This window comes from Chionomys nivalis, chromosome 9 (assembly GCF_950005125.1).
Source record: "Chionomys nivalis chromosome 9, mChiNiv1.1, whole genome shotgun sequence".
NCBI classification, from domain to species: Eukaryota; Metazoa; Chordata; class Mammalia; order Rodentia; family Cricetidae; genus Chionomys; species Chionomys nivalis.
The window spans coordinates 54,002,034-54,015,908 of NC_080094.1; the positions used below are offsets into that span (position 1 = coordinate 54,002,034).

The window sequence follows — 13,875 nt, forward strand, 5'->3', positions numbered from 1 at the left end:
AGGATCATGCCTACAATCATAACCACTTGGGAGGGTAAAACAGGATGGAGATTCTGAGGCTAGCCTGGGTTACGTAGCATGATCCTGTCCAACAAAACAAAACAAATCTTGGATGTAGCAGTACTCTGAGAAGTAGGTTTGAAATCTACCGTCCTACAAAGCAAACCAATGAGGGTTAGGAGGGAAAATCCCAAAAGCAAGAATGAAACCACAGGAAGTAAAGGAGGGAAAGCAGTGGACTGAAGAAGAACCTGCTGGTCTAGTCCAAGGGAAGGGAATTACTTTCCACAACCAAAAGGCTTAACTATGTTTCCCGTTTCCCCGACTGCAGGATGTATCCTCTGTGGATGTTCTCCATCCCTCTGATGACTCTAGAAGTGAAAATAGTTAAAAAATATCAACTGTGGAGCGGAACTAGGACACTTAGGGGTCTGGTGCTTGAGTTCTTACCTTACTTTTATGCTGCGGGAAGAAGGCAGTGAGACACAGTCATCTTCCCTGATGAAGAGACCCTGCACAAAATCAGAGGGTCAGATCTCCCTGAAGGGAGCTGACATAGGAAACTTACTCTGGAAGTACATGATCAAAAGAGAGTCTATACCTCACATATCCGTGGGGTCAGCCCAACAGAGGCCTGGATGACAGAAAAAGAAAAACATTACTGCTCACTCTGGGCAATGCCCTCCTCTTACCCCCAAACACCTGGAATCCTGGACCCCCCAAACACAGAGGAGGAGTATGTGGGCTCTTAGTGCTAGCTAGCCGCTATAGAAGGATGTATAAAACTAGAGGCTGGCACTATCAAGAGACACAGATGAGAGGCAGATTATCACCATAAGATAGATAGGAGAAGCTGGCAAACTTAGACATGTGCTTTCCTGCAACGAACTTTATCATTTTCCACTACTAATGTGGTCTCTTCTAGATCCCTACTGTGTCTAGATCCCTAGACACAGCAACACACACAAACACCCTCTGCAAAACTGCAAAAATCCAAAGAAGTAGGTATTTCCTCTATCTCATAACCAGAGGCTTAAGGTTTTATCCCCTTTGATCTACTAGGATTTTTTTTTTTAATTTCAAATGTCTGAAACCACACTAACCATAGACAAAGGGAACAGTGAGCTGTACCCAGAGAAGTGAGCTGTACCCAGAGAAGTGGGCTATTTTTTCAGATTGTTTCTATACAATGTTATTTGTCAACCACTGCCCAGGTCATCTCACTAGCATACTTCTATATCTAAAAGAAAGGGTATTCTTGTTTGTTTGTTTTGTTTTGTTTTTTCGAGACAGAGTTTCTGGAGCCTGTCCTGGAACTAGCTCTTGTAGACCAGGCTGGCCTTAAACTCACAGAGATCCACCTGTCTCCACCTCCAGAGTGCTGGGATTAAAGGCTTGCACCACCACTGCCTGGCTAGAAAGGGTATTCTTAAGGAATGCTATCCCCTTAATTTTATTTTTATTGCTGTTGTCTGTTTTGAGACAGAATCTCAGTGTGTATCCCTGAATGGCCTGGAACTCATAAAGATTTACCTGCCTCTATTTCCTTCAAAGATTAAAGGGATTAAAGGCATGTGCCACCATACCTGGCATTATCCCCTCAATTTTCTGTGATTGAAAACAACTTGCATTATACTCTACATTTTTAAAAGCCCCCAGCAAAGCTACATCTCTTGCTTTCTTCTAATACACATAGCTTTGAAAGCATTCTTATCCCTGTATAGCACTAAAATGCAGTCCAGGTTTAACCCCAGTCAAATTGTGAAGCTTTATGTGATGAACCTGGAAATAATACATATATCCAGTGGGACCAACAAGGACTCATTGTCAAAGGGAATCATAAAAGTCTAGTTTTTCAAAGTTTCACAAAGAGAGACTAATTATACAAACTTTACTGTTCAGGTAAACTAGTGAAATGCCATTGTTAAGTATAGGAGAGGGTCACATGCATGCCTTTAATCCCTTTAATATTGATTATGGAGGTCATGCTCCATATCACAGTGGTAAGGACAATGTAAGATACATGTTTGCTGTGACATTAGGAAGATAGTTCACTCCAGTGCTAACACTTACTGGAGTCCCCAGCATGGTATATGTCTTCCCAGAGCCTGTCTGCCCATAGGCAAAGAGGCATATGTTGTAGCCTTGGGCAGCTCCAGACAGTACTTCAGTACCCAAGTCCTGGAACACCTGTAACAACAAAAGTAGAGAGCTTGTCACTGGTCCATTCTCCCACAGCACATTTAAAAAATACATTAAATCTAAAAATAAAATAAAATATTGGGGCTAGAGAGATAGTTCAGCAGTTAAAAGCACTGGACCTCGGGTTCAACTTCCAGTACCCACATGGCAGCTCACACCTGAACTAGTCATTCATAAGAATCACTTCAGCCGGGCCATGGTGACACACGCCTTTAATCCCAGCACTCGGGAGGCAGAGGCAGGCGGATCTCTGTGAGTTTGAGGCCAGCCTGGTCTACAAGAGCTAGTTCCAGGACAGGAACCAAAAAGCTATGGAGAAACCCTGTCTCGAAAATCCAAAAAAAAAAAAAAAAAAAAAATCACTTCAGCTTCACAAGAAAAGATTTTAAGGGAAAATTCTAATTGCTCAAATATTCTTAGGTACCTACTGAGTACTAGCCTCATTTTTTGTTTGTTTTAAAATACGTTTCCTAGTCCTTTTTGTTTTCTTTTTTTCCCCAAGACAGGGTTTCACTGTGTAGCTCTGGCTGTCTTGGAACTTGATTTGTAGACCGCTGCCCAGTGCTAGTCCTTTTAAAAAGGATTTATTTTCATTATCTGCATGTAGGTGCATGTAGTATGTGGAGTGTGTGCACACATGTGAGTGCCTGGTGATGCCAGAAGAGAGCATCAGAGTCCATGGAACATAAGCTACAGGCAGTTATTACTACTTGGTACGGGCACTAGAAACCAAACTTAGGTCATCTAAAAGAGCAGTGTAGTCTTAAATGGCTGAGCAGTATCTCAGCCCCAGTGTTCTGTAGTCTAACACAAAAGAGCCTAAGGCAGGACAAAGATAAAAAGGCAAAAACCTGCTCTTCCTGATACACAGAGAAATGCTCACTAAGGCTAATGAGGGTTACAGTGAAACACTGCTCAAGAAGGTGACTCATGGTCTGAAGACCCCACAGGACCAGCTAGAAGTTAGAGAAAGCTGTCCCTGATGGTCGCTCCTCTGACTGCTCCTGATGGCGGCAGGTTCTGCTGGACAATCGCTTCATCTGTGGTCAGGTTTTGTGACTAATTCAGAAACCACCAGTAATCCTCATGTGGAAACTGCACTTTAAGTTTCTAGGTTTCCTGAAATTTCGACTGAACTCTGCCAGGCAGCATCCAAACACTCTTGACCACTGATGCTGGTCTTGGTGGGAAGCAGAACCCAGTTTTCCACCTCAGAGCCTTCTTCACTTGCTGGCAGCTGGAACAATGATACACACAAGGAGACCGCCAAGCAGGTAGACAGTCCCATTTGACTTCCCGAAGAAAGACACAAAAGCAGAACAAGAGCAGCAGATGACAAGTTCTCCAGGAGGCCCAGCACAACGACGGAAGTGTCAACTACGGCGCTCGTGCCAGTCTACTCCGCGTGGCACTGCCTGCGATTCCTGCTGCCGAGGGGGCCCCAGTGCTTTCCCGATTATTTTATCAACTTCCCTTTCAATTCTGTGAATCATCTAGTATGGTTCCAAATTGTAGTGCGCATCTAGTCTTCTACTTCAAAGTTGGTGATCCTAGGCAAGTTACTTGCATTTTGTAAACTCCAGTTTCTCCAGCTGTAAGATGTCTATCACACAGACTGCTGTAGAGACTGCTGTCACACGCGAAACTAGGGGCAACCAGGTAAAGACAGGAGCTAAGTCAAGACTACATCGTTCCGTATTCCAGCAGCTGCACTTAGGCTTCTTGGCAGCAATTGCTTCTGTTTGCTTTTTAATGCTTCCATGGTCTAGGCAAAAGGCCAAAAGAACCCAGGGCGCAGTGAAAAACTTGAGCTCTGTTCAAGAAAGATCCTTCCCATGATCTCTCTTGTAGCTCTCTCTAGTCACACTATGTTAACAAAGTTAAAACTTGGGAGCAGTCTTGCTTGCCTCCTAAAGTCTGGCCAGGTGACATTCCTTGAGTCTGAAGAAGCAATATATTTTGCTGCATTAGACTAGAGGAGTTGACTGCCATTCATTCACTATTAGAAATATCCTCCACACACTCCAGCTTCCCGGGGCAGGTGAGAACTGAGGTGGAGACAGCAAAGGGCCGCATCTAAATCTAAACTTTATTTCTGCCCTGTTGCAGAATTGTTCATACTACCACTCTGCTGTGGCAATAAGGTTTACCTTGTATTGGAGGCCAGAGCTAGCTAATAGCTGACCAAAATTAGCCATAGAGGTTTTAGAGGACTGAGGATATATAGAGAGACATGGGAAGTAGTAGAGAGATGCTTAGAAAGACGTGTGCTCTTTGGATTAAGGAAGGAGACAGAAAGGAGGTCACTAATTACTTCTCTGCCTCTTCTCTGATCAATCTGGTTCTAACCCCATATCTGACTCGGGAGTTTTTATTAATAATAGAATAATTAAGGTAATCGTTACTACCCACAGTTTATGCTCAGCTGAGCAGAGTAAAGAGAGAGAAAAACCAAAGATTGTTACTTTGTTCATGTCTTTATCCAAATGCGAATAACTGCCTATGTGTTCTCTGAAAGTACCACTGAAGAAAGCACTATAGCTGATGATAGAAGATTATCAACAGGATCAGGGCTCCAGTCAAGAATGGTGGAGACTAAGACACAGTACCACAGCTGGGCGGTGTTGGTGCACACCTTTAATCCCAGCACTTGGGAGACAGAGGTAGGCAGATCTCTGTGAGTTCAAAGCCAGCCTGGTCTACAAGCGCTAGTTCCAGGACAGGCTCCAAAGCTACAGAGAAGCCCTATCTCGAAAAACCAACAAAAAGATACAATGCCCACTCCTCAAGAGTTGGTAGGCTTAGCTCATCAGAAGATCCTGGAAAACCCACAACCTTAGAAAGAGGAAAACAGGGAGATAACACATGTTCCACTCCACCCATGTTAACACAATGAGACAGACAAGATGGCTCACTACTGCCGGTGGCCATGTCAGGGGAGCAGCAGGTGACAATTGGGGTTCGAGGTGTCAGCCCATCAGTAGGAGACTCTCTGGTGGGTGAGTTCAGTTAGACAAGGCCCTGAGACCACAGACTCTAGGATGTCTTTTGTTTCTGCTGTGCCTTTACATGTTGTTGTTGCTATCTTTCTCTGGTATCTGGCATGGTGTAACTCGGGTGCCCTATTGCCTGAAATGTAATGCGTTTATCTCATGGAAACATCGTGCTCACTGGACATTTTTACCTGCAGACTATTATAAAAAAAATGACTTCTAACAGGTACTGTTTAATTGATAATAATAATAATGTTATGTTCTACAATATGTTATATAATAATATTAAAAATACGGAGTTTTGATAATAAAAGTAACTACAAGGAAATGTTACACAGCAGGCATCTATGTAAGGGGTCACTTAAGGAGCTGCCTAGATCATAGCTCAAGTTAATGATTAAGAGAAACAGTTGAGTCCCAGGAACCAGGCTGGCTCAAATTCCTTTAATCTTAGTGCTGAAAGACTCTAATGCCAAAAGACATAGTCACAGCTCTCGGTGCGCATCATTAGCTGAAACAAAGCGTTTTTACCTGTACTCTGTAAGAAATTTAGCACAGTCACTGTATGGGGTAGATATATTGGATTGAACAGCTGTATTTCAGAAGTACCTTCATCTGGAAGAATCCTTGTAGAAAACAGTGACTGTTTTGCCAAGGGGTTCTGTGGCCATTCCATGGCTTTGGTCACAAGACACTCAGGCACACTCGAGGCTCTTGTATTATTGTGTATTGCACACAATGCATAGTGAATGACTAGAATCATGGAGGCAGGGGATGGTCACCCTCAGTAAGACGTGCAAATTAAGGTTAGGGACCTGGGTATGAGGAAATATTCTGTGTAACAATAAATACGCCTTTGTATGGCTGTTTGGGGTCCAGTCCAAGCCCAGTCCATTCCAGTTCAGTCTATCAGAAAAGGCTGAACCTTCCTGCTGCTACATGAGCCTTAAAAAAATACAGAAGAATAAAGAAGAAAATCATCAAGAGAGTGTGTGAGTGTCTTTTTCCTTAACACCCTCAGACAGAAAAGTCTAATGCTGTGAATTGCCTTTGAACCCTGTGCTGCTTGGAGGCTGGTCCCCCAGGCAACAATACTATCGTGGCATTTCATTTGTATTTTAATAAATAAAGGTTTGCCAGAAGATTAGAGTAAAACAACCTCACTGATCAGCCTTACACACACCTTTAATCTCAGTAGCCACACTAGTTGCAATAGAAACTGGGTAGTGCATGCCTTTAATCCCAGTGGTGCATGCCCTTAATCCCAGTCCTAGGGAGGATTATAAAGTGGGAGGAGACAGCTCTCAGACACAGAGTCATTCTGGGATTCCTGGAGGCAGGATCGCCATTTTCAGACTGAGGTCAAGGTAAGAGCCAGTAGCTGGCTGTTTTGCTTTTCGGGTCTTCAGGTTGAACCCCAATTTCTCTGAGTTTTTATTAATTGTGCCTCACAATATGACATCAGACACAGTCTAAAGGTTAAGATAAATCACTGAACTGCAGTCTGCCGTAGACACCAATTCAGGAAAGATAGGTGACTTCCTTTATTTTTAAAGAGTTCAAGTAATAGAAGATATATAATGCACAGCAACTCTAGACCTTTTTCTTTCTTCCTTTTCCTTCCTTCCTTTTTGTTTTGTTTTGTTTTTTCTAAACAGGGTTTCTCTGTGTAACAGTCCTGGCTGTCCTGGAACTCACTCTGTAGATCAGGCTGGTCTCAAACTCAGAGATCCTGCCTGCCTTTGCCTCCAGAGTGCTGGAACTAAAGGTGTGTGCCACCATGCCCAGCTCAGACATCCCTTTCTCAAATCCAACTAGAATCAACAACACTGCTGACAATTTCCTAACAATGGTTCAAGATCCAAGTGTAGGGGCGGCCTACATATTCCTAGAGGGATTTGTCACTGATAAGTTGCTTTGGTTTAGATGGGTTTTATTCTGTTAGGTATTATGTTCTCTAAACAAGTGGACTCATAGCAAAATTAATTGTAAAAAGTGCATATGGACCCAGCAGTGTTGGTGCATGTCTTTAATCCCAGCACTCAGGCAGATCTCGGCGAGGTTGAGGCCAGTCTGGTCTATAGAGTAAGTTCCAGGACAGCAAAGGCTGTTATATAGAGAAATCCTATCCTAAAAACAAAACAAAAACAACAACAAAAAAACCATATGGTTCCTGGATAGCTTTATGTCATTTTTTTTTTTTTTTTTTGGTTTTTCAAGACAGGGTTTCTCTGTGGCTTTGGAGCCTGTCCTGGAACTAGCTCTGTAGACCAGGCTGGTCTCGAACTCACAGAGATCCGCCTGCCTCTGCCTCCCGAGTGCTGGGATTAAAGGTGTGCGCCACCATCACCCGGCGCTTTACGTCATTTTAACACAAGCTGGAGTTGTTTGAAAAGAGGGACCCTCAACTGAAAACAGTGCCTCCATAAGAGCTGCCTGCAGGCAAGTCTATAGAGTATTTTCTTAACTATTAATTGGCATGGGTGGTGCTGTCCTTGGGCTGGTGATCTTGGGTGCTATAAGAAAGCAAACTGGGCAAGCCATGAGGAGAAAGCCAGCAAGCAGCCAGCACTCCTCCATGACCTGCATCAGCTCCTGACTCCAGGTTTCTGCCTTGCTTGAGTTCCTGCCCTGACTTCTCTCAGTGATGAACTGTTACCTGAATGTGTAAGATGAAATATGTCCTTTCCTCCCCAAATTGTTTTTGTCAATGGTGTTTTATCAAAGCAATAGAAACTCTGACACAATTCCAATTCAGGATGAGAAAGTATTCAAAATAAGTACTAAATATTAAATTCAAATGTTGCTACCAGAACCTTTCTAGAAAAGAACTAGGAGGGGTGATGTCTCAAGTCTGAAAAGAGTTAGGTTTTAGAGGGAGTAGCAAGACCCTTTAAACCAGAACGTGGTTCTAGACAGTTGCTGGCATTTATGATGCCATTAGTTACTCAGAGAGATTTTCGGGCTCCAGAACTGTGCTTGGCTTGCCGGTCACGGGGGTGGTGAGATGAAGACAAGAGAACACATGCACTCACTGACCAACATTCCCTTCAGGAAGATCTGTAACTCAGTGGGGCCAATTAAACTCTTCCTCCAGACAGATGCACTGAGAGTTAATAGGCAAAAGCACACACTTTGAGATTTCTGTGTTGAAAAGCTGGCTCTCTGGCCAAATAACCTGAACTCAGTTTCCTTGTTTCTGAAATGAAGATAATACTCCCAGCTCAGGGGCTGGAGACAGGTTAGTGGTAGAGTGCCTTGCCTATCAAATTCCAGAACTACAATCATCATCATCATCATCATCCTTAACATAGGGTTAACAGACATCATTTCTGCCCTGGCCCAAGTACAGATCAAATGTCTCTGTTCCTCTGGAGCAGATCACGCCACAGGAAACAGGCGTCAGCCTGCATATGACATTGGCAGATGAATAAAGACTTCCTGTTTGTCTGGTGTTCAGATCAGGCTATGTCCTACGTTAAGTTACTCCATGTTGTACAAAACAATGGATTTTCTGGCTGAGCACTTCCCGAGGAGACTCTACAAGCAGGTTTTGACTCCGTTTCAAAGGATGGCAGCCCTGACTGACCCAAAAGCTGTACCCTCTGTCAGAACACACTGACAAATGACGTATCCCCAGGACTACACAGGGAGCCACCCAACACATTTCTTGGAGAGAACTGAAACTGTGAGAACACAAGGGCATTTTAAAATCATATAAGGGAACTGAGTATAAGCATGCCTTTAATCCAGCACTCAGGAGGCAGAGGCAGGGAGAACTCTAAGTTCAAGGCCATCCTGGTCTATAGAGTGAGTTCCAAGACAGTCAAGGCTACACAGAGAAACTATCTCAAAAAAATGAAAATCAACAGCAACAAAATTATATAAGGGAAACTGAACCCATGAACTTACTAGATATACCAGACCAACAAAAGAGTGTGATTTCCTTACCTATGCCCCCAAAAGTAACGGACACCTAACACTATGATGGCATGGTCCCATACCAACCTATCTTCCGATATCTAGTATGTGTGTCATGGATTGAGAATCCCCAACTCGACTTGGTGCCCTGCTGTAGACACAGCCTACTCAATTGCCTGCTCATCTACCTGTTTGCCTGTGTTTGCCTCTCTAGACCTGCCACCCCCTTTTCTGCTTTGGGTTTGTTTCCTTTCATCTCTAAGCTATAGCATTACTGGGACTATCTAAATGTGGTCTGAAGATCACAGGGCACTAATACAGTCATTTCATTTCTCAATTTTGAAGGCTGCATTGTGGCTATATCACAGAATGCCCTCTTGCAGGAAGTGCATACTAGAGCATTAGGGGCAACTTTGAAATGGTTCAGGTGTGGGGTAAAATCTTTAAATGTACTGTCTTCTTTTTAAGTTTGTAAATGTCCCCAAAATTCTATTTTAATAAAAGGGCTGAGAATATAGCTCAAAGGTAGGGTGCTGGCCTAGCATACACAAGACACTGGATCCAATTTCCTAAAAGATATGAAGAAAGTAACCAGAAAGCACACCATATTTGGGTTAAGTCTGGGTCACAAAGCTATCAATGATGCTACCACTTTCTATGTGACTTTCTAGTGTTAACCACATGCTGTGTTTCTTTTTTCATCATTGGTAAAATAAGAATAATGAGAATGAAAAACTCAAAGTTTACTTTCATAATCAAATTAAACTAAATATGAGGAAATAATGTATGAAACTGCTCATCAAGCACATTTCACAATCTTATTGAGACAGAGGAATAGGACAATGAGAAAATAAACATGTTACTGGCATAAGAAGTGTGCTGTATGTGCTGGGTGGTGGTGGTGGTACACGCCTTTAATCTCAGTACTTGGCAGTCAGAGGCAGGTGAATCTCTGAGTTTGAGATCAGCCTCATCTACAGAGAGTTCCAGGAGAGCCATGGGTACACAGAGAAGCCCTGTCTCAAGGAAAAAAAAAAAAAAAAAAAAAAAAAAAAAACAAGAAGAAGAAAAAAAGAAATGTGCAGTGTGCTATGCACTGCATCACCAGGGCATAAATTAGACCAGGTGATGTTCAAAATAGAATTATCCACCAGAACTTCAGTACAAACACTACTCAGAAAAGGAAATGAAAACCACAAGTGGACCAGCAGCAGTGGAAGCTGACCACCCTGAGCTCACTGGAACAGGAGAGAAGAGATCACCAAACCTGAGATGAGAGAGGCAGGTATTATGCCAGGTCAAGGAAAGTCTGACTTAATGATCGCCAGCCTGGGCCAATTCCATAGCAGGAAACTGCTCCCTCATCTCCTGCTCCAGATCTCACTCACTGGACCCCAACCTCAAGACAGAGGGGAAAGGAACCCACTGATCAATCTGATAGGCTGGGCCAACCCCTGGTGCACAGAGTGAGATGGGAAAGGGTCAAGAGCTGACAAGGAGTAAAATGAGGTCACTCAACGTAACAGAGGAGGTGAATATGGCTGCCTCAAGAACCACATGAAGAGGACATGGAAAACGTATATACACAGATTGGATTGGAAATGTCCCAAGGGCCCATATTTGATTGGCTTGGTCCATTGGGGGCAGCAGAGGTTTTGAAAACCTTGAGAGGCAGACTAGTGGGAGGTCTTAGGATCACTACAGGAGTGCCATGAGACTGGGGGATTCTGGCCCCTCCTTCATTCTTTCTTCACCTGACCTTAGCAACAAACACCTCTTTCTGCTCTGCCTCATCTTCCCACCATGACAGGCCTTACCACAGGCCTTCAAGCAATAGTGCTAAGTGGGTGTGAACTGCAACTTCTGCCCCCCCCAAAAAAATCTTTTCTTGTCATAAGCTCATCATCTTAGGTATTCACTAAAGCAGTGGGAAAACTGTAATGATATTTCATTTGTATTTTAATAAATAAGGCTTGCCCGAAAGTCAGTGAAAAGCAGCCATACTAGTCAGCCATATAGACCAGGCGGTGGTGGCACACACCTTTAATCCAGCAGTTACACTAGTTAGCCATAGAGGCTGGACAGTGGTGGTGCACGTCTTTAATCCCAGCACTAGAGAGGAATATAAGGCAGACAAGGACTGGCTCTCTTTCAGTCTGAAGATTTCAAAGAGGTAAGAGCTCTCTAGTGGCTTGGCTGCTTTTGCTTTTCTAGTCTTCAGGTTGAACCCCAATATCTGTCTCTGGGTATTTATTATTCATGCTGCAGAAAATGACTCAGGAAAAAGCAGAATGGAACCTTGAAAATCAAGTAGGTTGTGTAACAGAAAAGATGTCTAAACTGTATAAACAACTGTGTTACACTGTGAGGGATTAACTGAATGGAATTTGGAAAATCAAATACACCAAGAAATAGGACTCAAATGTTAGTGCAAGGTAAACATGCTTATTTTCTTCCACTAAGCGCGCTGCATTCTTTAGATGACAAGGCAATCACGTTCAGCCAGAAAACTATCAATAACATAAGACAATTAGACAGTACAGAAATGAAGAAATCACCGATAACCCTTCAATCACAGAAAAATAAAAACAGAAATTGTGGATGACCCAAAATGCAATAAAGATAATAACCTATTGGTAAAATACAGCAAACACTGACCACAGTAAATTATGGCTTCATCTAATTACAGAGAAAAACCTAAATGTATTTTAACCTACAGTCTTCCTACAAATTAGGGGAAATGGGGTGGGAGGTGAGTGGGAACTTAATTAATAGACAAACTATTGACTCCACACAAGGAAATTTTTTTTCACACAAGGAAACTTTTTAGAAACAAAGAAAATTTTGTTATGTGTAACAACATGGATGAAAAAAGAAAAAAGGTATTTTTCTCCATTTACTATTCAAGGTTCATCTATGTTGTTGCACAGATCATGAACTGGCTTTGTGGGAGCCTAGCCTGTTTGGATGCTCACCTTCCTAGACCTGGATGGAGGGGGGAGGACCTTGAACTTCCCACAGGGCAGGGAACCCTGACTGCTCTTCAGACTGGAGAGGGAGGGGGAGGGAAGTGGGTGAGTGGGGGATGGGGAGTGGGAGGAGGGGGAGGAAAAAGGGAGGTGGGGAGGAGGCAGAAATTTTTAATAAAAAAAAATTTATAAAACACCATTTCTCAGCACGTATCTCAACCACCCAGACAATATTAAAAGTATGTTGGTAACAGAGGAAGAGGGAGAAAGGAGAGATAGGTAATGCTAAGAATGTCTAAAAAGGCCACATATTATTTTGCGAGTGTATCTTAAAATACTAAAGTAACATGTGTACGTGTGTGTGTGTGCACATATATATATTTTAAATGGAGTTACAGCACACCAGGTGATAATGTTCCTTTTGACCACAGTTATCTTCTGAAGAAACATGTTCATAATATTGAGTTGAGCCAGATGAGAGTTATGAGCAAAGGCCAGGGCGACAGAGAGAGTCTGGGTCATAGTCTTAGTGCTTCCAAAACTTTCCCCAACACAGTATTTATTTAGCTATAATAACATCACAGCTGGGGAGAAAGGAAAAACAAAACCAAGCCAAATAAGCATTGCCTTCCTAGCCTTTAGACTTTGTCCCTTCTTTCCCTTGTTCTCAAATGTAACTGTCCCTCCACCACTGCTCTCATGAGGATAGCATGTAGAACAGTGGTCCTGGGAGTTGGATCCCTGGCTATAGAGATTCCCTGGGTTAGCCATCACAAGAAAACCTAGGCAAGCCCCTTAAGTACTAGACAGAAGATGCTCATTTAAGGCTGAGGCTCCAACATGGCATCCACAAGCAACACAGTGCACATAAATGAATGTATAACAATGGACTGAATCCGGTATGCTCACAAAAAAAATATGCAGAATAAAATTACATTATGGTTGTTCTGTAGTTTTCCTTTAAATCCTGAATTACTTTCCACATGTTTGATGCTCGTTAGAGTCTTGCATACAGCACTGTTTCCAGTGTACTCAAAAGAGCTCCTCAGCATTGTTTTCAATGGGTTTGGTCCAGCAGCACCAAGACGTAGTCAAGTAGGACCAAGCTGTTTCACATTGTTTGAGCTGCAAATACTTGTATAGAAGGAAGCTGGAGATATGGCTGAGTGATATTCACCAGACAAGGCCAATGTGAAAACTAGAGATTGGGTTCTCAGAGCAAAAAAGCTGGGTGGGTGTGGTAGACCACCTGTAATGCTAGCATGTAGAAGGGGAAGACAGGGAATCCCCAGCTAGACTAGGCAAAAAGGTGAATCCAAGTTCAGTGGGAGAGACTGCCTCAGTATGTAGGGCAGAGAGTGACTAAGGAAAACACTGGAAATCACCCTGGGCCAGTGCGCACACACACACAGAGACACCACAACCACACACACATGACTGTGAACCTCCATACATGTCTGCACAACACACATACACCGGGGAAGGAAAACAAGCCTAGATGATTGCATCTATGTGGAAAAAGTTTTCCGCCAATTATGCTGCTAGGAGCATATTTCCTGTTTTTAATCTTGTTTAGTCTAAAGGGTCTCACGAGGCCAATGTTAGCACTGGAGACACAAGAGAACTGGTTTTATACTTTAGCAAAGCCAGTTGAAGCCCATCTCATTTTTAGGTTTGGTTTAAGAGACTAATTTTTGTGATGATCTGTGGGGCATCTGCCTCAGATATCCCACTGGCAGTACAACTTCCTGTCTAAAGCCATAGTCCCCTCCTCCAGCCTTAAAGCCTTT

General features: G+C 43.0%; 1 protein-coding gene across 1 annotated transcript in view; it reads right to left on the reverse strand.

Annotated features, from left to right (window-relative positions):
- Window positions 1–13,875, reverse strand: part of Stard9 (StAR related lipid transfer domain containing 9) — a 92,208-nt gene that overhangs the window by 57,417 nt on the left and 20,916 nt on the right. Inside the window, exons 4-6 of the mRNA XM_057780400.1 lie at window positions 2,074–2,190; window positions 602–634; window positions 451–512 (exon numbers count right to left, since the gene is read on the reverse strand). Coding sequence (XP_057636383.1) covers window positions 451–512; window positions 602–634; window positions 2,074–2,190 — 212 coding nt within the window. The remainder of the gene's footprint in view (window positions 1–450; window positions 513–601; window positions 635–2,073; window positions 2,191–13,875) is intronic.